This window comes from Schistocerca gregaria, chromosome 3 (assembly GCF_023897955.1).
Source record: "Schistocerca gregaria isolate iqSchGreg1 chromosome 3, iqSchGreg1.2, whole genome shotgun sequence".
Classification (NCBI taxonomy): domain Eukaryota; kingdom Metazoa; phylum Arthropoda; class Insecta; order Orthoptera; family Acrididae; genus Schistocerca; species Schistocerca gregaria.
This window is the reverse complement of record NC_064922.1, coordinates 538,897,193-538,923,879: the sequence shown is the minus strand read 5'-3', so window position 1 is coordinate 538,923,879 and position 26,687 is coordinate 538,897,193. Positions and strand designations below refer to the sequence as shown.

Here is a 26,687-nt window from a genome sequence, read left to right as displayed (position 1 = left end):
AGAGCTGCATCAAGCCAGTCTCAGGACTGAAGACCACAACAACAACAACAACAACAACTATGATTTTTATCCCCCACACATCCCTCAAATACTAAATTGTTGATACTTTGATGTCCATGAGTTTTCTTGCCAATTCTAGACAGTGCCTCCTTGTGAATTAGGCTATCTACCCACCTAACCATCAGCATTCTTCTGTAGCACTACATTTTAAAAGCTTCTATTCTCTTCTTGTTTAAATTGTTTAGTGTGCATGTTTCATTTCCACACATGGCTACATTTCATTCAAATACTTCCAGAAAAGACTTCATAACATTTAAATCTATATTCAGTGTTAACAAATTTTTCTTCTTCAGAAGAAACGCTTTTCTTGCCATTATCTGTATACATTTTACATCAAATATCACCTCTACTTTAGCCAATATCAGTTATTTTGCTGCACAAATAGCAAAAATTCATTTACTATTTTAAGTAGCTAGTTTCCTAAGCTAATTCCCTCAGCATCATCTATTACATTCCGTTAGCCTTTTTTTGATTTTGTTGATACTAATTTTATATCCTCCTTTCAAGACACTGTCCATTCCCTTCAACTGCTCTTCCAAGTCTTTTGCTGCCTCTGACAGAATTACAATGTCATTGGCAATCCTCAAAGTTTTTATTTCTTCTCCCTGGACTTAATTCCTATTCCAAATTTTTCTTGTGTTTCCTTTACTGCTTGCTCAATGTACAGATTGAACAACATACAACCCTGTCTCACCTCCTTCTCAACCACTGCTTCATTTTCATGCCCCTGAACTCTTATAACTGCTGTCTGGTTTCTGTACAAATTGTAAATAGCCTTTCGCTCCCTGTACTTCAACCCTGCTACCTTCAAATTTTCAAAGACAGTATTCCAATCGACAATGTCAAAAACTTTCTCTAACTCTACATATGCTGTAAACGTAGGTTTGCCTTTCCTTAACCCATCACTGATCTGTATATCACACACCCATGTTCTAGCTGCTGTCTCATTAAATCCCTATAAAACTGGAGCAGATTTGTCCTGTCTGTCCCACAAGACCTGTGGCTAACGTACTTTTAAGATATGAAGCACTTTCTGGGTCCTCGTTTTCAGATAATGCAGGTGTGGCAATCTTGGAGGTATGGAATAAAAAATGAGGCCCTAAAACCTCACAAAGTCTTTTAAAGTGCAGAATGATGTACATATAGATAAATGTAAATTAATGCAGATGAATAGGAAAAAGAATCCTGTAATGTTTGAATACTCCGTTAGTAGTGTAGCACTTGACACAGTCACGTTGATTAAATATTTGGGCGTAACATTGCAGAATGAAATGAAATGGGACAAGCATGTAATTGCAGTTGTGGGGAAGGCGGATAGTCGTCTTCGGTTCATTGGTAGAATTTTGGGAAGATGTGGTTCATCTGTAAAGGAGACCGCTTATAAAACACTAATACGACCTATTCTTGAGTACTGCTGGTGTTTGGGATCCCTATCAGGATTGAGGGAGGACATAGAAGCAGGCTGCTAGGTTTGTTACTGGTAGGTTTGATCATCACGCGAGTATTATGGAAATGCTTCAGGAACTCGAGTGGGATTCTCTTGAGGAAAGGAGGCATTCTTTTTGTGGATCGCTACTGAGGAAATTTAGAGAATCAGGATTTGAGGCTGACTGCAGTACAATTTTACTGCCGCTAACTTACATTTCGCGGAAAGACCACAAAGATAAGGGAAATTAGGGCTCGTACAGAGGCATATAGGCAGTCATTTTTCCCCTCGTTCTGTTTGGGAGTGGAACAGGGAGAGAAGATGCTAGTTGTGGTACGAGGAATCCTCTGCCATGCACCTTATGGTGGATTGCGGACTATGTATGTAGATGTAGATGTAGATCATAAGCAATAAAATAAGAACAATTCAAAGGAACACGTGCACAGCACGCACTCGTGGGTGCTCACACACACACACACACACACACACACACACACACACTCACTCACTCACTCACTCACTCACTCATCGGGAGTAAACTGTAAAATGTGTCTTTGTAGCCCACCCCTCCAACCTCTTCACTGTCAGTTGCAACTGATGAGCCACTGTTACATTGTTGGAGGAACAGAAAACTGCAAAATCATCATCAACAAATAAAGAGCTTTCACAGGATCCCTTATTGCAGACATTATGTTGTTTATGGTTATGACAAAGACAATTCCTTGGGGAACACCAATCTTCTGCTCAAAACTATTTGACATCATGTCACCAATTTGGTATATAAGAAAGAATTGAGATACGAAAGATCAAATTAATATGGTGAGGTGGCCATAGAAGCCCCATTGGTGGAGCTGTCAGAGAATAATGTACCTCCCAGTAGCGTCTTGCACGTTACTGATGTCAAAAGAGTCCTGATAAATGATGTCTATTTTGGAAAGTCCGCTAGATAGCCACCTTCAGCAGCGTTAGGTTGTCGACAGTGGATCAACATCTCCGCAATCCACACTAAGAGCGAGTAAGGAACTGCGTGATCTCTCATATCCAGATCAAACAATGTTTGACCATTTGTTCCAAGGTCTTTTCCATACATCTTGTTACAGCAACACACCAGTAACTACTGGGATATGTTCAGGCCTTTCCTTGTTTGAGGAGAGATATCAGAATTGCCTCCCTCTATAAATCACACATTATATCTGACAGAAGGAAACTTGCATCAAATCTTATCACCTCAAAACTAATATTAACAAACCTTGGTAGTATAATGTGAAGCCAGCCACCTTAGTTGTAGCTAAATGAAGTAAGAAGAGTCAGTAATTTGTACTCCTAGAAAGGATTCACCCGTATCCCCCCCCCCCTTTTTCTAAAAACGGATCACAGCTCATGTCTTCCACTATGAAAATTCATCATTTTTATCTTTGAACATTAACGATGAATGAAAATGTATGCCCATTCAATTCTAATTACAGAATGCAATATCATTAATAACAGTCTGCTGAAGCATGTATTTAAACTGTGTTGTTAAATAAGTGCAATACCAACTGACAATCAACTCTTGAAAGCATAAAAGTTTCTCACGTGTTTGTATCCTTTGACACCTTCTCGTAGTCTGCAAGTAACTGTGTATGAAGTTCTTCTTTACTGTGAACCTCGTCGGTAAGTTCACGCATCTTTTCTCGCAGTATTCGAATGGCATCTGCTTGTTTCTGGCTTTCTGACTGAAAACAGATTAATCATTCGATACTAATCAAAAATTTATTCTGATGCCATTTTTGATTATAGCATATTTACAATAAATTTTGGCTGTTCATTCAAATGCTCAGCACATATTTTACATAGGTAGCTGTATAGCAAAGAAACAAAGTGAATACAAAATTATTCCTAATAGTATGATATATTCAAATTCATCTCTCATGGGAGGAGGGGGGAGGGGGGGGGGGACTAATTAGACTGTCACACAAATTGTCCCTCCTGGGTCCTGAAATACAACAAAGTGCACAATGGCATACACAGACAGCAACGACAAATGGTAGTTATGCACATAAAAAGGCCTCTTAGCACGAAGTGAGGTCTGCAAGATTCCAGAAAACTGCTAAGAAAATCGTGCAACAAGACGATAAATGAGTAAGTTGCAGGGACAACCCAGGAAGAACAGAGTGATGACAAAAAGTACATAAAATACAAGACTTGGAGTAACAAAGTCAATGAAGCAAGTGGAGAGAGGAGGGGATAAGGATAGGGCCATAGGACTGGGAAAGGGTACAAGCAGGTTTATGACTGAATGCAGCATACATTCTTCTTGGTAAATATTACATGACTGTGCAGTGTATATTAGGAGCAGTTTACGAAAGGTCTGTTGCGCAAAGTCGAGCTACATATGCTTTGACAACACCTTCCGCTCATTAAGAGAGGAATGGTTCACCACTGTTGGCATAGCACATTTGGAGAACAAAGATGTACAGATGTGATATTTTAGTAAAAGGAAAAAAAAACATGCATTTTGCTTCTGTGGGTTGATAGTATTAATAAATTGGCTTAACACTAGATGCAGTCAAACCTGAATAGAACTGGGAATGAATGGTTGATTGACTAAGCTTTTAAGTCTTGCGAAGGCTGCTTTTCAAGTTTTTACAAAGACAATAAAAGGAAACTATTTTTTGGAACAAACAGTTTTACTGTTTCTCAGAATGTGTGCCTTTAATATTTTATAAACCTTTGCACTCATTCAAACAAATTGTGGACTTTTTCCATGCTGATGTTGAAGCTCAAAACATTTTTTTGAAAGTACTCAAGAATTTATTGAGGCTATGAAATCACTGGATAAGTATTTCGTGTGTTGATGCAAGGGAACAAAACGAAGTCATTTGAAAATAAACCTGGTAAATACAGGCAATGAGACATTAATTCAATGTGTTTCTCTACAAAATAATCCATTATTTGACATGTTGTGTGACAGCTTGCATTGTTGCATAGAAGAATGATGCCATGTTTTTTTATGTTTTTCTGTATTTTATCAATGACTTACGGCAAGTAAAATTTTGATTCTTCCCTGTGCAATTGTTCTCTGATCCTTTAAATCAGTGGTCAAGACACATCCCATGTGTAATACGAAAGTCATTTTCATTGAACTGCTTCACCAACAAAACAATTTTATTGTATTGGTTCGCTGTGGTCATGACACATCCCATGTGTAAAGAGAAAGTCATTTTCATTGAACTGCTTCACCAACAAAACACTTTCATTGTATTGGTTCGCTGTAGTCAAGACACATCCCATGTGTAAAGAGAAAGTCATTTTCATTGAACTGCTTCACGAACAAAACACTTTTATTGTATTGGTTCACTGTGGAACACCACAATCAGTTGACTAAAATCTAATGAGCTTTACTGTGCACCAGTTGACAAACCTGTTTGTGATCTTTGGTCAAACTGTACAGAATCGACAAGGAAGACTCTCTCTTTCATAGCTAAATGTATGCTTAAAACAGAATATACTCCAGTCTTCAATGCACTTAAGCATGTCTCTATGGGTAAACTCTTGGATCACATACTGATCCTCATACTGGGAATAATGAAGATTGGTTGGCCTTCACAAAATTGTTTCACAGAAGCACAACCTCGATGAAATTTTGCAAACCATTCATAAACAGTCTTAAGTGTGTGTGTGTGGGAGGGGGGGGGGTGTCTGAGGGGGGGGGGGGGGGCGTTTGGCAGGGGGGGCGGGGGGTGCCACACTTGCAGGTTGTCTATTTCCGGTGAAGGCCTTGCTGGTTGAAAGCTCACTTTCTGACAGTCTTTTCGTTGTGCCTATCTACAACTCAGCATCTCCACTATATGATGAGTAGCAATTATCCTTTTCATACTATTGTTACATTTATCCTGGACTTTCCATTGTTGAATAAACTGATTCAAAATGCACATTCACTCAAAAGTCAGAACCTCATTATGGTATGATAAAGAGTGCTGTAAACTGGCCAAAAGATGGATATGTGAGCACTTTACATTCTTATGATAAAACTGTTTACCCATTTGTGTGTCTGAAAATACCAGTTCTCCTCCAGGGTTACCTTTATAAATTTTATATGGTATGAAATGCTCTGGCAGAATGTAAATAATTTAGTAGTAAAGATAGCAACTCACCAAACAGGAAAATAATGAAACCTAGCTTTCAGAAAAATCCTTTTTCAAGCTAAAAATTGAATAGTGCGTGTGTGTTTCAAAGGCTGCTCCCATTCTTTTTATTTCCTGTTGTTCACTAAACTTCATCGTTTACACAATTCTCTGATGCAAGTATTACCATCTACAAAGTTTATGATGAAAGAAAATATAATTTGTAAGCAGTGAAATGCCTTAAAGGCACACCATGTGAACAAAATCTATAATGCCAAAATTCACAAGCAATAACTTCCAAGCTTAATAAGTGAGATACCACATTCTGGGTCTGTAATCTAAAAACTTCTTAAGTCAATATTGCAGTACCCTAACAATTCTACAAGAGTAACAATGAAGATGACATATTTAGTTGTCATTATATGTACTTACTGCACGGCTGGAGTTTCTGTGCCTGAGTTCACGATATCTGGCAAGAAGTGGTGCACGATGCTTCTCCCACTGAGCTGCTAGTCCTACAAGCCTCTGAGCACTGTTTTCAACCAGAGATTGAAGTTTTGCAAGATTTTCATCTGCTTCAGGCAGTAGCTCGTAAGTCCGTTGTTTGACAGCCAAACGATCTTTCTGTTCCTGAAGTGTTCGGTCTTCTGCCACAGTTTCTCCTGAAATCTACAACATATTATTGTAAGTCATAAATTGTTTTTCAACAAAAATTACACTGATGTGATACATAACACTTATGAGTAACAACCACTAAGCATGCATTAGACAGAAATGTCTACAGCATTCATGTTTTTCACACAGAGGAAACTAATTATAATATACAATTCACACTTGTGGGATTTTCAATGACAGATGCTAGTTTGATTTACAGTTGTAGCATACATAAAAGTTCAATAATTTCTGCAACAGTGCCAGACTAACAGAGACAGGCGACACAGCTATGCTGAAATCGTTTTGCTATCACCACTCCTCCACACACTACAGAGCTACAGGACTTACTTGCTCCACAGTCCTCATACAACCAACGATGAAGTTATGTAGTTTGTTCAAGTAAATTATTGTCAATGCTAATTTCTAATTCTTTCACAGAACTCTCAGAAGGCTTCAACACAAGTTCAACCTTACAATGTAAGAATGTAAGCTTTTGACTCTTACACTTATATTATTCAAACTAAATCATTAAAAAACAATTGTAGCTCAGAGATAAAGACAATGAAAAAACCAAGGCTTCAGCAAAAAAAGTCATGAAGAAAGTTAATTATTAGATGTCAAATTCAGTTTTTCCCTCAACTGAAGGGAAGGGGGGGGGGGGGGGGGGGGAGGTCAAGAGAGATTATTCGTGGCTTAAGTATGGGAGCCATCTAAGAAGTAACATTAATGAAAGAACATAGGACAGAAGAAGAAAGGAAATCAACAATGGAACATAAAAACATGACAATAGGAACTCAACAATGGAACGTGAAAAAATAATAATTTGGAAGTGGTATACAGGCATTTAAATACATCTGAAATAAGGGAAGAACAGACTGAGACGAAAAGAGAGTTGCTTTTGATGATTTTGGTACTGTAATAGTACCACCTTTCAAATAATTGAAGTACTTTTCTCAATATCAATCGTACTAAAATTTGTGCACAATAACTTCACATATAAAATTAGCCTTGGCAACACACAACATAAGCAGTAGCACAACTACGACTAATTACATTTCAGAAGAATTACCTGGGCAAGTTTAGCATTCAAACTTTGAATATCTAGTTCTAATTCTTCTATATGACGACAGAGCTCTTCAGTTTCTTTACGACCTTCCTCAATCAGTTGCTGTTGTGTTTTTCTTGGTTCTGGAATTGGTACTGTTCTTTCAGCTGCAATTATTTCTGCTGGAATTACCTCATTTTTAGCCTCTTTCTGTGATGTTTTCTGTTAATAAATTCAAACTAATATATAATAACCCAATAACTGAATCTGCAAATATGTTATTAGAATGAAATTTTCATCATACAAAAACAATACTTGACTGTTAAGAATAATGTATGATTTGAAACAAATACTTTTTCAACATTTTTTAAAATTAGAATAAAAGCACATAAATGTCATATACTCAACATTGTAAACCAGATATTGAACAATAATTGTGAGTCTGAAGAATAAAGAATTTCTTCTCTGGAATTTTAACAGATATGAATAATGATACACATTTTCAAATTTGTGCAGTTGACTGCGGAGTCCACGCGCGTTCCCTTTGCTGATTTTAGAGGAGAGGGCAGAGAGCAAAAGACATAAGTTTCAAGGGGAGAAACAGTACAAGGAAGTCAGTACTATCTCCACAATGCAGTGTGCTCAACACGAAGAATGAAGAACACATGAACAAATGTGGTATCATAATTGATACCACTCTCACTGTCGTCTCACAATTGGCAACAGAAATGTACATTTCCAACAGACGCCGATAGCAGTTGCCCAAGGACCAGACAGATCCACTGACGTGCACCCGCTGAGCCATGCCTACAGCAGCTCGAACTCTGAGCACCTTCTGCTGCTGCGATATAGGATGGCCGGCCACAGCTACATGGCCCAGTCTCAGTTTCAGTTGCAGTCGCAGTGATATCTTAGTCAGCCTTCAATAGTTTGCTCATGTATTAGTAGTGGAAGCCTCACACTGCACAATTCTATTTCATTGCTTCTTGTAGTAGCTGGAGCTCATTGCTGTTTGTTCTTTTGTAAAGTTTCTTCGCAATGCTGGGAGAAAGCTATAAGTTAAGTAAATCTTCCGTTTACTGTATTTACAGTTTCACTATTCATTTCTGCTCCTGTCCAGCTTCCCTACAGCTGCTGCACCACTCTGTAGCTCACCTTTCCTTACCGTTGTATACATAGTGGTTTACAACAAACCTGGCGATGAGTTGTTTTCATTTCTATGTGTGGCACTCTTCTGACATTGCTACTTTTGCATCCTTCTTTTTTTTCTCCCTGTGCTGTTTTGTATTGTTTTTCGTTTCTTTATGCATTGCTTAATTCAAAATGACTACCATGCCCCATTCACCTGCTGTACTGCCTGCCACTGATCTAACTTAGGTTAGAGTCACCAAATGGCACAACTGCTTCAAGTGATGAATCATTTCATGGCAGCACAGACGGCTTCAAATACATCACTGGAACCAACAGCAACCCACACCACATGCAGCCATTTCATCAATTTGGCGAGATGAAGGAAGACTGTCATGAATACCTTGCACACTTTAATATGCATATTGCAGAGCATCTTACACAAGGTATTTACAAACATTTTTATTTCTTGGTTCATGGCAGGGGTGACTGCTTACTGATTGTGCACCAAACTCTTTCCCACTTTATGCCTGGAACATGTAAAATATGAGAAACTTTTACAGGCACTTACAAAGTATTTTGAAGATAACAGCACAAGTGGCAGCTACCTATGACAAAATCTTTAGGATGCATAAAAAAAGCTACAAAGACAGTCATATTGTTGGTGGATGACTGATTTGAAAGGCCTTACCCGATAATGTAGATTCAAACGTCACTGTGGCAAATATTAGTGATGCAACGATTTGTGATGACATCATGCACAATGTAGCTGACTAATTTGGGAACAGTATTGCTGGAGGATCAGTCCATTTGCAATTTGACACTCGAGCTTCAGTGACTTTGCTCAACCACATTGCTCGGCAAACCTAAGTGTGCTCCTCATGCCATACACTGACAGTGTCTAATAGCCACAAGGCATTCTTTCCTAAATCTGACAAAGACAGTGACATTTACAGTGCTTTATACTTCTGAGACAGTGCTAACATTTTTGGTCTAGACTAATTTGATTTGTTTGGATTAAGCGTTCAGGACAAAGTACTTTCTGTTACTTCCTTCAATCCATGGGACTGTGTTGCTAAGTTATGTGCAGAATTTCAGGGTTTGCTTTCTGAGGGTTTAAGGAGAGCTAACAATTTTGTTGCTAATGATACAATTAAGAATGCTGCACAGCCATGTTCTTTCTGAGCGCATCCTGTTCCTCATGCTCTTCCAGAATAAGTGGCTCAGGAACTTACTGCTTTGCAAGACAATGAAAGCATTGATGGATAAATTGGATGCTGGATGTTATTTCTCCAAAACTGACTTGAATCCAGTGACGCTTACTTGAAAATATCTCTCGATGAGCAGTCGCAATAGGTCTTTGTCATTAACACTCATCTGGGTTCTACAAATTCTTGAGATTGCCATTTGGCCTCACTTCTGCACACACTGTATTTCAGCACTTTCTGGAGCAGCTGACTGCAGAAGCTCATATTAGCTTGAATTATTTAGATGATGTCTTCATCTCATGTTGCAATCCTGAAGATCATATTAGCAACCTTCATACTCTGTTTCAAGTGTTGACTGTAGCTGGTCTCAAATGTAACAGAGGCAAAAGTGTGTTTTTTGAGACAGAACTTGAGTACTTAGGCTATGTCAATTTCAGCCAGAGTGTCCATCCTATCAATCACATTTTCTTGCTATCTGTGACCTCCCACCCACATGCAATGTGTGAGAATTGCAGTCTGTGTTAGAGAAGCTCATGCAATACATTCTGTTTATTCTTAAAGCCATGCACATCACAGTAAAAATAAAATGTCCCAGAAGTCGTACAAGGGGGTCTCACTACCAGCGCCTCTGTCCACCATCCAATCTGTAGAAGAGCGAAACGTTGGTGTGATACTTTGCCTGACTAGGCAGCGCAAGTGACTTGATCAGGGAGAATGTTCCTTTTGTTTGGTCGCAAGTGTGTCAGTCTGCTTCCCAGAAGTTGAAAGATGCTTTGCTTACTGATGGAGGACTTGTTCATTTTGATTCAGCCAAACATCTGGTCTTGGCTGTGGATGCTTCCTCTTACAGCTTTGGTGCAGTTTTGCCACAAATTTCATTCTGTTGACAGGCTGACTGCCTTTGCATCAAAGATGCTGATCAAACTAATACTACTACTACTACATGATCAGGCCCAGTGGACCACATGCATCTACAAGTTTCCTCCTCCACTGTAGTCTGTCCATTGCTGCTATTTGCCATCCGTTCACATCTATTGACACTTCGTTTAAATCTTCATGGAGTCCATCCCTTCTTGGGTCTCCCTGGCGCCCTGGCAGTCTCTTTCCTGTAGGTGTGAAATCCAGGAGCTTCCGAGGCCATCTGTGATCCTACATCCAGGCCACATGGCCGGCCCACTGCATTCGTTTGGCTTTGACAGTTCCTGCTGTGTTGGGCTGCTGGTATAGTTCCTCAAGCTCTTGGTTATATCTGATCCTTCATTCCCCTGTATCTGCATCCAGAACCAGACCGAAGATTTTCTGAAGCACTTTTCTCTCAAAAACAAGGAGCTTATGGAAGTCCTGTTTCCGGACACTCCATGTCGCGCAGCCATAATGAACAACAGGATGGATCAGGGTTTTGTACAGTCGAATCTTGAATTAAAATGGAGGCTCTCACCATTTTATATGGTGTAACTAAGTTTCACCAGTATCTCTCTGTCAAGAAATTTAACTTGATGTCTGAGCACAAACCTCTTCAATCTTTGTTTAGCCCTTCTCAGTCAGTCGCAACTTATGCAGTCCACAAGTTGCAAGGGTTGGCTGCTCTTTTATCATATTACCAATATAAGATTGTGTATCGGCTCACTTATTAGCATGCCAACACAGATGCTCTTTCTCTTTCAATACTGGCCCAGATTCAGCATTCAATGAGTCCTCTGCTTCTTGTTGCTACACTAATGCATGAGGCGCAGATGTTTTGCACAGCTTTACACTTAATCACCAGAAAATTGCACAGGTCACAGCAGCAGATCCTGATATGAATATTCTAATGCACTAAATCTGCAGTTATTGGCCACATTCAGCCCAACAGATTTGTGCCCCTGTGGTTTGCCAATATTTTGGTTGATTTTGCTTCACACTGTTAATGACCAGCCACGTGTTGTGATTCCATAAGTTCTCCAGCCTTTCATGCTTTGTTCGCTACACCACGATCACTAAGGTGTTATTTGCACCAAACAGTTGACATGATGTCATTGCACTTTTAATGACCTGGACACACAAACTGAACATCTGACTGCTTAATGCCAAGCCTGTGCTGAACATCAATCAGCACCACCTAAGTAGTTCTTTGAATGGCCCAAACCCTCAAGTGTCTCAGCAAACATTTGCACTTCGATTTTGTGGAACATCACTGGAATATGCGTTGGCTCACTGTTGTTGACGCTGTCAGCAAATTTTCCTTCATGGTTCCCATGCACTCTACTACAGTTCAGTCCACAATCTAGGCATTATCATTAATCTAGAGGGATTGCCTGAAATGATTGTGACTGACAATGGACCTCAATTTGTTGCTGTCTAGTTTGAGTAGTTTTCCACCATCTCCGGCATCAACCATGTCATGAATGTACCATTCCACTCACAATCAATTGGCAAAGCTGAATGCACCATACTAACACTGAAGCAACATGTGGACAAACTTTGTGCCTCCCACACATGGGACCAAACTCTGTTGCTCTTCCTGTCTTCCCGCTGCTCCCAGCCACATGACGGACCATAGCTGGTGGAGTTCTTACATGGACAGTGTCCTTACCATTGTTTATGAAGTAGCACACAACAACAAACATTCAAATGTTCCACAAAAGTAAATTTTAATTTCTTTTATAAAGTAACAGATGTACATAATGATATATATGGCTACATCCAAAATCCTAAATTTAAAATACAAAGACTGAAAAAGGTTACTGCAGGTTGCCCCATCCCCTGTGTTTTTCAACTGTAAAGGCACTCTGACACGTGTTTTAACTGCAAAGGCAGATGACAACAGATGCAGATATATTGTTTGTTCCAAGTCTTCTAATGTCTACCAGCAGAACCAGGGAAAACAAAAATTAAAAACTGTGCCACCTGTACACAGGATTTCGGTACAATTAATGCAATGTCATTCAAAAAGGTGCACTAGATTCATTCTCAAATGGCTGAGTGTAATGATTAACCCTAAGTTTAATAAACTACAACAGAATTTATTCTAGCAACAAATAATCTAGTGGTTTCAAATATTGTTACTGACTAAACATATCATGTTAGTTTACACTATTTTGTTTCTATTGTTTGCTCAGTCGTGGCTGCATCACACTTTAAACTACTTTTCAACATGTCTCTAGGTTGACAGATGTCTTCTTTAAATTTATTTATTTGGCTGTAAAATATAAAATAATATATTTAACAATATTATGAAAAGGATAGATCGCTACTCAACATAAAGATGACATGTTAAGTTGCAGACGAGCATAATGAAAAGACTTTTTACACATTGAGCTGCCAGAGATAAAGGTTGTGCATGTGTGAGGTGTACTTCCTTGTATGAATGTGTGTGTGTGTGTGTGTGTGTGTGTGTGTGTGTGTGTGTGTGTGTGTGTGTTCTATCTTCTAAAGAAGGTTTTAACTGAAAGCTCTCTTTTTGTTGCTCCTTTCTGTTAACTCAATGTGTCATCTTTACACCAAGTAACAATCAGTCATTTTCATATTACAGGTTGTATCAAAAAGTATCATCAGATTTTAAAAAATCATAACTGTTATGTTACTTGAGATGTGTGTGTGAACAATGTACTGTTGGAAAGAACACACTCTAGAGTTTTACATGGTTCCCAATAGGTAGCAGTAGTGTGCACCCACTTCACTTCTAGTAAAAATGGTGTCAAGACAATAGAAAGCGTTTTGTGTTCTACGTATTGCGCATTACCGATCTGTGATAACTGTTCAGCGCAACTTTCGTACTAGGTGTGGTGTGGAGCCTCCTACAGCACAGAGCATTACACAATGGCATGAACAATTCTGAGAAACAGGTTGTTTGTGTAAAGGCAAATCACCGGGCTATCCCCGAGTGTCTGACACAGACATTGAATGCAACCACCATAGTTTCACAAGAAGTCTGCAAAAATCCATCTGCCATGCAGCTCGACAGCTCAACATGCCCCCAATGTCTGTCTGCCAAGTGTTGTGTTGATGTTTACACATAAAACCATACAAAATTCAGATACTGCAAGCTTTTCATAAAGGTGACAAACATCAATGCGTTGAGTTCTGTAATTTCATTCTTAGCAACATGGAGATGGGCAATTTTCTTCAACGCTAAGTGTTTAATTATGAGGCAACATTCCATTTAAATGGAAAGAGAAACTATCATAATGTGAGAATATGGGATACGGAATAACCACATGAAGTTGTACAACATGAGAGGGACTCGTCAAAATTTAATGTGTTTTGTACAGTTTCACAAGAAGAAGCGTAAGGTCCATTTTTCTTTTGTGCAGTTTCACAGGAGAAAGCGTATGGTCCTTTTTTCTTTGTCAAAAACACTGTTACAGGAAGCACATACCTCTATAAACTTGAGAAATTTCTTTTCCCACAATTGGAGACTTTGGAGACTTTTCATTTACCAACAGGATGGGGCACTGCCACACTGGCATCTGAAAGTGCGGGAATTTTTAAATCAAAGGCTTACTGAAGAATTGATTGGTCGCACTGGACCAAATGATAGGGGCCTTACATTACTGGTTACTGGCCTCTAAGGTCACTGGACCTGACTGTATGTGATTTTTTCTTGTGGGAGTTTATAAAAGACTGTTTATGTGCCTCTGTTACCGACAACAATAAACGAACTGAGAAATCGCATTACAGCAGCTGTGTTAAGTTGTAACTCAAGACTTGCTTGCTGCAGTGTGAAAACAATTTGAATACCACATTGTCATATGGTGTGAATCTCAAGGGGGACATCCTGAACACCTATTAAAAGGTAGGGATGGGAAAAAAACCACTTTTGGAGTGTCTGGTTCATCAAAAAGCAAAATTCATGGTATATACTTATTAGCTTCATGAACACAGACGTGTCAAATTGGAGGATTCTTTTTGATACACACTGTGCTGCTGAGATTCCAACCTGAACTTCCCATTTTTTGCAATAATGTGTTTCACATTTTAGTTTCCCAGAGTAATTTTTAAAATAATAACATTAAGTTACCTGTAAGAATGCTGGCTTTTGCTTCACTGGTGGTTTGGGTCCTGCTCGGGCTCGTGGTACCGACTCCACACCAGGTGCATGAGAATTTTGTCTTGCACTATCAAGCAAGCAATCAGAAAATTGCTGAGGCCATTTCTTGAGGCTTCTCGCTGATGGTAACACATCACACTGACAGTGCAGTAAGAATGCGTTAGTAGTAATTAAAGCAGGCAAAATCTGTCCATCAGGATTAACTTGCTCCGGAAATGATGGCAAATGAAGAGCTATGTATTCTTGGTATGCTGCAAAATTAATTGATAATCCATAGAACACATAAATAAGAATGAAGAATACATCCAATGAGCAATACAAATACTCTTAAAAACAAACTAACATGCCATGAAAGCCAAGCCATATGAAGTTAGAGCGGGGGGATCTATAATATTTCAAATTTCTGACACAAAACACACACACACACACACACACACACACACACACACACATTCACTTACTTATGGGTTTTTTTAATAATATTTTCACCATGGGCCTCACTGAATGGAGTGCCAGAGGCAAATATTAGTGGTCTCAGGTAATTGTCATGTGTACAATGTGCCCTAAGGCCCCAAACACAAGTAATTTTAATTATTTAAATTTTACAAAGAGGCTGCCTTTTCATCCAATGCCTTTTAGCTGATGGGACACCATCTGATCAGTTCATGCCAGAATAGACCAAATCAGCAGCAGCAAAGACACTGCCTTGCCAATCAAATCTCTCAGTGCTGCAAATGAAAAATTCTCTCTGTTCTGTTCTGTTCTGGGTTGCTACCATGAGCAGACATTTAATGCCTTAGTTCCTTCTCCTTTAAGATGCCCCCCCCCCCCCCCCCCCCCCCCGCCCATGAGCAACTAAACCAATACAGTTTCTTTTTCTAAACTTGAATACCAAACATTAATTCTGAGCCCACACCAGTTTTCAATTCTGATTACATCCTCGAGGTGGTGTACACATAGAAAAAAAAAATCTACTCATCAAGCAGCAGCAGAACACACACATAAAAGACCGTTTTAATTGACAAGCTTTCAAAGCTGGTGGCTTCTCCTCCAGGCAGAAGAGTTGCAGGGTAAGGAAGAAGGGTGAAGGAAAAGGACTGGAGAGGTCTATGAAAAGGGGTTGTGGGAGACTTACCGTACGGGATGAGAAGAAAAGACTGATTGTTGGGGACTGCATTGGACGAGATATGACAACCTGAGAATGTAAAGGTACAAGACAGGGTAATATGCAGACAGAGATTACTGCTTAAACAAGATGCATGAGTTAATATGAGTGAAAAGCTAAGTGGATTGTACATAACAGAGGTGGAAGGGGGTTGTGAAAAATAGAGGGGAAAGACAATGAAAGATGTAAGAAACTAAAATGGAGTACTTATAATGAAGAAATGCTAAGATGGAAGAAATTAACATAAATTAAGGCCAGATGGGTGGTGAGAACCAAGGACATGTTGTTGGGCTAGTTCCCACCTAGGGAGTGTCTGGGGGAAGAATCAAGATGGCGTGTGTGATGAAATAGGTGCCAAGGTCATAAATGTCATGTTGTAGAGCATGCTCTGCAACAGGATATTGCAAGTTGCCAGTATACACCCTCAGTATATGCCCATTCATCGTAATTGATAATTTAGTGGCAGTCATGCCGATATAGAAGGCCAAACAGTGTTTAATTAATATTATATTATATGAGAACCACTTGTATGAACATCAAGGGCTCAGATGGAAACCCAGTTCTAAGCAAAGAAGGGAAAGCAGAAAGGTGGAAGGAGTATATAGAGGGTCTATACAAGGGCGATGTACTTGAGGACAATATTATGGAAATGGAAGAGGATGTAGATGAAGATGAAATGGGAGATATGATACTGCGTAAAGAGTTTGACAGAGCACTGAAAGACCTGAGTCGAAACAAGGCCCCCGGAGTAGACAACATTCCATTGGAACTACTGACGGCCTTGGGAGAGCCAGTCATGACAAAACTCTACCACCTGGTGAGCAAGATGTACGAGACAGGCGAAATACCCTCAGACTTCAAGAAGAATATAATAATTCCAATCCCAAAGAAAGCAGGTGTTGACAGATGTGAAATTTACCGAACTATCAGTTTAATAAGTCACAACTGCAAAATACTAACGCGAATTCTTTACAGACGAATGGAAAAACTGGTAGAAGCCGACCTCGGGGAAGATCAGATTGGATTCCATAGAAATGTTGGAACACGTGAGGCAATACTAACCCCACGACTTATCTTAGAAGCTAGATTAAGGAAGGGCAAACCTACAATTCTAGCATTTGTAGACTTAGAGAAAGCTTTTGACAATGTTGACTGGAATACTCTCTTTCAAATTCTGAAGGTGGCAGGGGTAAAATACAGGGAGCAAAAGGCTATTTACAATTTGTGCAGAAACCAGATGGCAGTTATAAGAGTCGAGGGACATGCAAGGGAAGCAATGGTTGGGAAGGGGGTGAGGCAGGGTTGTAGTCTCTCCCCGATGTTATTCAATCTGTATATTGAGCAAGCAGTGAAGGAAACAAAAGAAAAATTCAGAGTAGGTATTAAAGTCCATGGAGAAGAAATAATAACTTTGAGGTTCGCCGATGACATCGTAATTCTGTCAGAGACAGCAAAGGACTTGGAAGAGCAGTTGAACGGAATGGATAGTGTCTTGAAAGGAGGTTAAAAGATGAACATCAACAAAAGCAAAACGAGGATAATGGAATGTAGTCGAATTAAGACGAGTGATGCTGAGGGAATTAGATTAGGAAATGAGACACTTAAAGTAGTAAATGAGTTTTGCTATTTGGGGAGCAAAATAACTGATGATGGTCGAAGTAGAGAGGATATAAAATGTGGACTGGCAATGGCAAGGAAAGCGTTTCTGAAGAAGAGGAATTTGTTAACATCAAGTATAGATTCAAGTGTCAGGAAGTCGTTTCTGAAAGTATTTGCATGGAGTGTGCCATGTATGAAAGTGAAACATGGACGATAAATAGTTTGGACAAGAAGAGAATAGAAGCTTTCGAAATGTGGTGCTACAGAAGAATGCTGAAGATCAGATGGGTAGATCACATAACTAATGAGGAAGTATTGAACAGGATTGGGGAGAAGAGAAGTTTGTGGCACAACTTGAACAGAAGAAGGGATCAGTTGGTAGGACATGTTCTGAGGCATCAAGGGATCACCAATTTAGTATTGGAGGGCAGCGTGGAGGGTAAAAATCGTAGAGGGAGACCAAGAGATGTCTACACTAAGCAGATTCAGAAGGATGTAGGTTGCAGTAGGTACTGGGAGATGAAGAAGCTTGCACAAGATAGAATAGCATGGAGAGCTGCATCAAACCAGTCTCAGGACTGAAGACCACAACAACAACAACATATGACATGTCATTTCGCAGTTGGCTCTCCCTTTGATAGTATATGTTTCTTCAGTTACAGGGCTGTTATAGGCAGTGATAAGTGCATAGGGCAAGCCTTACAGCGGGGACAGTCACAGGGGTAGGAGCCATAGGGTAGGAAGATGAGTGCTGAAGGAGCATAAAGTCTGACAAGAATATTGCGAAGATTGGGTGGGTGATGGAAAGCTATTCTAGGTGTGTTGGGCAAATTTTCAGACAGAATGCATCTCATTTCAGGGCATGATTTTAGGAAGTCATGGCCCTGTCAAAGCAGCTGATTAACACATACCAGACCAGGATAATACTGCGTCAACAATGGTGTGCCCTGAAGTTGTTTTGTGGAGGGATCAGCAGTACCAGGATTGGATGTGATGGCCTGGGAAATCTGCTTTTTTACTAGGCTGGTGAGGTAATTATGTGCAGTGAAGGTTGACGTGAGAAAGGTGGTGTATTGTTGTAAAGAGTCCGCATTCAAACAAATACGTTTACCTCGGTTGCCAAAACTGTATGGGAGAGGACATTTGACATGGAAAGGATGGCAACAGTCAAAATTGTAAGTACTGTTGTTTGTTGGTAGGTTTAATGTCAACAGAAGTGCATAGCTGGCCTTCGGTGAGGACGAGATCAACATCAAGGAAAGTGGCATAGTATTCAGAATAGGACCATGTGAATCTTAAGGAAGAGATTTGTGTAGAACTGTTGTTTAGGTAGTTAGTATGTAGCGAATTTCCGCTGTCTGCACTTTGTTTTTGGTTTGCACAGAGGAGAAGAAGAAGAAGAAGAAGAAGAAGAAGAGAAAAGCACGAGCAAAGGACATTAGTAAGATATGATGTTCTCAAGAGTCAATATCTGCTGTGAGAATGGCATTTACACTATGGCCTAGCAGTGTTTTGGAAGGCACGGAGCAGGCACCTCTGGCTACAATGACCACACCCGAAACCAGCTGAAAGAAGCTGAGGAGAAATATCATTCTCTTAGGTTCTGTTGAGAGATTTGCTCCAGATACGTTGTTCTGCGTAATGAGAGAATTGTTGCCTAACAAAATGTTGACTATGGGAATGATCAAATACAGGGCGCGGCAGCATTCATAGCGTAATTTGACTTGCGTAGTACGACATACTGCAGGAATGTGCACCAGCTCATGCTGCATTCGTGGTACTAATGAGCTGCCATTTTGAGTGTGACAGTGATATAGAGCGGTGGAGTGCACAGCATCGTGCCTTTGCTGTTGAAAGTTATTTCAAGAATAACGACTCTGTTATTGCTCTACAGCATCTATTTCGGCAACATTTCAACTTGGGATGTCGCGGGGAAAGTTCCAGATGGACAGACCATTTTGAGGTGGGTACGTACATTTCGAACAACAGGTTCTGTTTGCAATGGCAAACCGGGAAGAAGTGAAAGAACTGTGCGGACACCAGAAGCCATGGAAAATGTTCGTGCTGCACTATTGCATAGCCCAAAAAGATCTGCTCATCGTCAAACTGTACATATGTCCGATCGCTCATTCAAGAAAATATTGCACGAGGATCTCCAGTTACAACCATATAAGCTGCAGATTGTTCAGGAAATTATGCCTCGCAATTGGGTTTCACACTAAACATTCTGCTTAACCATGCGTGATCTCCTCACCAAAATCTACAAATGTTGCACACCATCCTGATGTTAGATGAAGCTCATTTAGAGTTATGTGGTTCAGTGAATAAACCGAATTTGCATTATTGGAATGATGTAAAGCCACATGAACTGCACATCAAGCCCTTGCACAGTTCTCATGTCACAGTGTGATGTGGAGTTGCTTCCTTTGGTATTATTGGTCATTACTTCTTTGAGGATGACATTGGTGTGGCTGTAACTGTCACCAATGAACGCTACCTAAAGATGCTACAAGACTTCATTCTTCCCCAATGAGGTATGGTTGATGTGGATGTGGGACAATTGTGGTTTCAACAAGACGGAGTGACCTTGCATACAGCCAGAATTTGCATGGACTTACACATTAATAAATGTCATACCTTTAACTATTACTTGACATACCGATCCCTTCTTCTGGTCAAGTTGTGCCACAAACTCCTCTTCTCCCCAATCCGATTCAATACTTCCTCATTAGTTATGTGATCTACCCATCTAATCTTCAGCATTCTTCTGTAGCACCACATTTCGAAAGCTTCTATTCTCTTCTTGTCTAAACTATTTATCATCCACCTTTCACTTCCATACATGGCTACACTCCATACAAATACTTTCAGAAACGACTTCCTGACACTTAAATCTATACTCGATGTTAACAAACTTCTCTGCTTCAGAAACGCTTTCCTTGCCATTGCCAGCCTACATTTTATATCCTCTCTGCTTCGACCATCATCAGTTATTTTGCTCCCCAAATAGCAAAATTCCTTTACTTCTTTAAGTGTCTCATTTCCTAATCTAATACCCTCAACATCACCCGACTTAAGTCGAATACATTCCATTATCCTCGTTTTGCTTTTGTTGATGTTCATCTTTTATTCTCCTTTCAAGACACTGTCCATTCCGTTCAACTGCTCTTCCAAGTTCTTTGCTGTCTCTGACAGAATTACGATGTCATCGGCGAACCTCAAAGTTATTATTTCTTCTCCATGGACTGTAATACCTACTCTTAATTTTTCTTTTGTTTCCTTCACTGCTTGCTCAATATACAGATTGAATAACATCGGGGAGAGACTACAGCCCTGTCTCACTCCTTTCCCAACCACTGCTTCCCTTTCATGTCCCTCGACTCTTATAACTGCCATCTGGTTTCTGCACAAATTGTAAATAGCCTTTTGCTCCCTGGCCGCTGGTCCTGATGGGATACCAGTTCGATTTTACACAGAGTACGCGAAGGAACTTGCCCCCCTTCTTGCAGCGGTGTACCGTAGGTCTCTAGAAGAGCGAAGCGTTCCAAAGGATTGGAAAAGGGCACAGGTCATCCCCGTTCTCAAGAAGGGACGTCGAACAGATGTGCAGAACTATAGACCTATATCTCTAACGTCGATCAGTTGTAGAATTTTGGAACACGTATTATGTTCGAGTATAATGTCTTTTCTGGAGACTAGAAATCTACTCTGTAGGAATCAGCATGGGTTTCGAAAAAGACGATCGTGTGAAACCCAGCTCGCGCTATTCGTCCACGAGACTCAGAGGGCCTTAGACACGGGTTCACAGGTAGATGCCGTGTTTCTTGACTTCCGCAAGGCGTTTGACACAGTTCCCCACAGTCGTTTAATGAACAAAGTAAGAGCATACGGACTATCAGATCAATTGTGTGATTGGATTGAGGAGTTCCTAGATAACAGAACGCAGCACGTCATTCTCAATGGAGAGAAGTCTTCCGAAGTAAGAGTGATTTCAGGTGTGCTGCAGGGGAGTGTCATAGGACCGTTGCTATTCACAATATACATAAATGACCTGGTGGATGACATCGGAAGTTCACTGAGGCTTTTTGCAGATGATGCTGTGGTGTATCGAGAGGTTGCAACAATGGAAAATTGTACTGAAATGCAGGAGGATCTGCAGCGAATTGACGCATGGTGCACGGAATGGCAATTGAATCTCAATGTAGCGAAGTGTAATGTGATGCGAATACATAGAAAGATAGGTCCCTTATCATTTAGCTACAAAATAGCAGGTCAGCAACTGGAAGCAGTTAATTCCATAAATTATCTGGGAGTACGCATTAGGAGTGATTTAAAATGGAATGATCATATAAAGTTGATTGTCGGTAAAGCAGATGCCAGACTGAGATTCATTGGAAGAATCCTAAGGAAATGCAATCCGACAACAAAGGAAGTAGGTTACAGTACGCTTGTTCGCCCAATGCTTGAATACTGCTCAGCAGTGTGGGATCCGCACCAGGTAGGGTTGATAGAAGAGATAGAGAAGATCCAACGGAGAGCAGCGCGCTTCGTTACAGGATCATTTAGTAATTGCGAAAGCGTTACGGAGATGATAGATAAACTCCAGTGGAAGACTCTGCAGGAGAGACGCTCAGTAGCTCGGTACGGGCTTTTGTTGAAGTTTCGAGAACATACCTTCACCGAAGAGTCAAGCAGTATGTTGCTCCCTCCTACGTATATCCCGCGAAGAGACCATGAGGATAAAATCAGAGAGATTAGAGCCCACACAGAAGCATACCGACAATCCTTCTTTCCACGTACAATACGAGACTGGAATAGAAGGGAGAACCGATAGAGGTACTCAGGGTACCCTCCGCCACACACCGTCAGGTGGCTTGCGGAGTACGGATGTAGATGTAGATGTAGATGTATTTTACCCCTGCCACCTTCAGAATTTGAAAGAGAGTATTCCAGTCAACATTGTCAAAAGCTCTAAGTCTACAAATGCTAGAAACGTAAGAGGTAATAAATAAATTACAGTTGCTGCCTGATGGTGTGTTTTTAATAGCCTACTATGAATGCTGACGCACCCTGTACTAAAGAGTTCTCTAAGAAGGTAGTCACATCATTTTGTAACAATCTGACATAGACATGAGCTCTCTTACTGCTCTCAATTTTCTGCAGATGACAAAGAAGTCGCATGGTACAAGTAGTGGCACGGCGTAACAGGTCCATGGCATCCAGATAACAAAAGACAACCATAAATCTTTAATGAAGTATATTTGCTCATTGCTATCAGGGTGACAGATTGTTCATGGAATCATTGGTTCAGTTACAACCCATAAACGGAGCCCTAACATTTCACTTTGGCACCCAAATGAAGTGACAGGGATAAAAGACACTGAAGCAAGAGAGCTTTTGTTATGATAAAAGCATTTTCTTGAAATAAAGGAAGATTATGTATCTACATCTACATGACTACTCTGCAATTCACATTTAAGTGCTTGGCAGAGGGTTCATCGAACCACGATCATACTATCTCTCTACTATTCCACTCGCGAACAGCGAGCGGGAAAAACGAACACCTAAACCTTTCTGTTCGAGCTCTGATTTCTCTTATTTTATTTTGATGATCATTCCTACCTATGTAGGTTGGGCTCAACAAAATATTTTCGCATTCGGAAGAGAAAGTTGGTGACTGAAATTTCGTAAAAAGGTCTCGCCGCGACAAAAGACGTCTACGCTGTAATGACTTCCATCCCAACTCATGTATCATATCTGCCACACTCTCTCCCCTATAACGTGATAATACAAAACGAGCTGCCCTTTTTTGCACCCTTTCGATGTCCTCCGTCAATCCCACCTGGTAAGGATCCCACACCGCGCAGCAATATTCTAACAGAGGACGAACGAGTGTAGTGTGAGCTGTCTCTTTAGTGGACTTGTTGCATCTTCTAAGTGTCCTGCCAATGAAACGCAACCTTTGGCTCGCCTTCCCGACAATATTATCTATGTGGTCCTTCCAACTGAAGTTATTCGTAATTTTAACACCCAAGTACTTAGTTGAATTGACAGCCTTGAGAATTGTACTATTTATCGAGTAATCGAATTCCAACGGATTTCTTTTGGAACTCATGTGGATCATCTCACACTTTTCGTTATTTAGCGTCAACTGCCACCTGACACACCATGCAGCAATCTTTTCTAAATCGCTTTGCAGCTGATACTGGTCTTCGGATGACCTTACTAGACGGTAAATTACAGCATCATCTGCGAACAGTCTAAGAGAACTGCTCAGATTGTCACCCAGGTCATTTATATAGATCAGGAACAGTAGAGGTCCCAGGACGCTTCCCTGGGGAAGCCTACAGCAACCCAAAGTAAAGAACAAATATGACACAGATTAGCACATGCCGTAGTGTGCCCCAATTTAATTACTGTATTTAAGAAGAAATTCTGTGATCTGGTAAAAAAAGAGTAAGTGTGAATCATCACAACAAAGGAAGTATACGGTATTAGCCAACCAGCGCAACAAGGTCAACAAGATATACATGTATGTGTTGACATAAACATTGACATATCAGTCAAGAAACATTATGTCGGTGAAACGAAGTTTCAGCATGCTGATTATGAGGCTGCAGGCACAGCAGCAATCACTGAGGAAGATTTTGCAGCAGCCAACCAGTGCAACATCTCTGCGGCTTCACTTCACAGGACAGCAGTCAGTCAGCTAACTTGCAATAGAAGCACAGTGGCGATCGTGATACTGCTTTGCGCAGGTGCAATGCATTAGCAGTGCAGTACAGCTACCGGTGTGCCCCATTAAATCAGCTGTGAAAAGCCCCAAGCTGAGATTTTTTCTTAGTGATTTGGTGGGTGGAATTGTAGTTATATACGTTTGTAGTGTTGTGCAGTGGGGTTAAAACTGTGTAATGACATTTTAAAGTAATTTATCAGGCATACTACTGTTCTTACTGTGTCTGACAATACTCACAAAATGTAGGGAAAACTTGTGGCCTTATTTGCTAAATTAGAACTAGCAAAAGTCAAATGGAAGGATTAAAGAATAGTAGCAAAAATCAAATGGTAGAATTAAATGAAGTATTACTACACTTCAAAGACAAAGAAAGGATTTAAAAATTAATATCATAAACCATGGCCAAGCATTAGGGGAAGTACCCATGAAAGTAGATACCATTTCTAAAATAGGAAAAAAACCTTGGTAAAATTACCTAAAAAGCTACATATTAAACTAGTTAAGTCTTCCTCTTGTAAACTTTAAAGGATAAATAACCAAATTTCAGGTTCACGACAATGCGAAAAGGCATTACGACATAGCACAGAAGTTTTTGTAATAACTATTAACCCAAATACCTTAAGTAGTTTTAAGGAATGAAAACAAGCATTAGTTGAGCAGAAAGTACAAGCTACAGTTGAATTTTTCATCACTACACCTGATTCTTTAAATGATACTGTAGAAAACTAAGAAAAGTTAACAAATACTACTGAAGTCAATACAGTAGAGTTATCAAATAACATGACAGATTTAAAACAAAATATAATGAGATAAACACAAAATTGTGTATATCTTAGATTTACCTATGATGTTACATGCCAAACTTAATTTATGTTGTAACCCAGAAGAAAATAAAGTCAATGTGGAGTTTAAAAGAGGTACATGAGATGTTATGATCAAATCTTCAGATATGCGTGGTATATAGGGGCATTAGAAGAAAATAGAAATTTAGATGAAATATTTAGTGTCACAAATACTGTGACCAGTTTGGAAAAACACATATCAGAACGAGATTAACCAAAGGTACAAGAGAATTGTTTGTTTTGTTTTAGGGCGCAAAAACAACTGGGGTCATCTGTGCCCAAGTCAAAATTAAAGAACAAGAAGACAGAGAGGAGTTAAAAAATGACTATACATCAATCCCAACTGATGTAAGAGAAGACAGCTAAAAACATGGTCTTAGAGAAAGGGCTACAAAAGACACTGTACAGAAACGGAAGTCCCAAACTAAAAATTAAATGGCCTTCACCATATTGCTTTTGCAGATAAAAACTAAAATGCAGTCAACAGCCCACGCATAATTTGCTAAAATGGCCAATAACTCAGACGGCAAACGCATGTGAGAAGGTAAACGATTACAAAATAGGCATTCCACCAGGAAGTGGCGGGCAGTTAAAACATGGGCACAATGTGTACAAAGTGGTGGAGGAGCACCACTTATCAAACAACGATGGCAAAAAGGTAGTGCCCAATATGCAACCTGGTTAAAATGACCTCCGCCTGGCAAGAGGGCCAAGAGGAGGTGGTCCAAGGCGCTGTGAGAGGCTTAGTAATCTGGATCTTATTCCCATGAAGGGAGGACCAATGACAATGCCAAAGGGACACCACCTCCTGACAGATGGCAACACAGAAATCACTGGAGGGAATATAGGAACCAGTGGGCTGAGGTATGAGGACTGCAGCACTGGCAGCAGAGTCAGCAGCCACGTTTCCTGGTGGACCAACGTGACCAGGATCCCACATAAACATCACAGTGGCTCCACCAAGAGTGAGTAAGTGACAGTTTTCCTGGACCCACTGCGCTACGAGATGAGCTGTGTATTGCGCACATAAGACTTCAAAGGGCGCTAAGGGCGCTGAGTGAGTTTGAGCAGATGTCACAACTGAAAAGTCTGTATCGCCAGATGTACTCCGTGGCCTGATACAGAGTGAAGAGCTTGGCTATAAATACTGAGCAGTGTGCCAAAAGCCAATATCGAAACATGTGGGCACCAATGATGAAGGCACATCTGGCGCCAAGGTCACTCCAAGACATCAATGCACACAAATGTAGTATCGTGAAGTTCCATGCAAAGGTCGTGAAACTGTGGGCAATAAGGTGAGGCTGCAGTAGTATCCTTAGGAAGCAAATGATGGCCAACGTTAACATGGGCTGCTTCACAAAGCCAAGGTGGTGAAAGGTTCACACCCACCGGGAACGTTGTAGGTAGCGTGAAGTTAAGCTGCCGGAGCAAATGCCGAAAGCAGACTCCAGGAGGTAACAGAGAAGAGGAACACTCCCCCTACTAGTGATCAAAGGAATTATCGAAGGAGGCGGCAGGATGGGTGGCCACACATGGTAGACAAATGGCATGCATACCTGCTGAGGGGAAAGTCATGGCAGTAGGGCTATAGTAGTTCTGCAGCTTCAGCATACAGACTTTCAACAAGGCTAGTGTAAAAGGCGCCAGTGGCCAAACGGATACCACAATGGTGGATAGTGTTAAGACAAT

The 26,687-nt window shown here is 40.4% G+C and overlaps 1 protein-coding gene across 2 annotated transcripts in view; it reads right to left on the bottom strand.

Moving 5' to 3' along the window:
• LOC126354257 (coiled-coil domain-containing protein 22 homolog) overlaps positions 1 to 26,687 on the bottom strand; it is a 184,320-nt gene that overhangs the window by 60,140 nt on the left and 97,493 nt on the right. For both annotated transcript variants that reach the window (XM_050003775.1, XM_050003774.1), the window contains exons 5-8: positions 14,627 to 14,907; positions 7,316 to 7,513; positions 6,025 to 6,261; positions 3,062 to 3,201 (exon numbers count right to left, since the gene is read on the bottom strand). In XM_050003775.1, the coding sequence (XP_049859732.1) occupies positions 3,062 to 3,201; positions 6,025 to 6,261; positions 7,316 to 7,513; positions 14,627 to 14,907 (856 nt within the window). The remainder of the gene's footprint in view (positions 1 to 3,061; positions 3,202 to 6,024; positions 6,262 to 7,315; positions 7,514 to 14,626; positions 14,908 to 26,687) is intronic.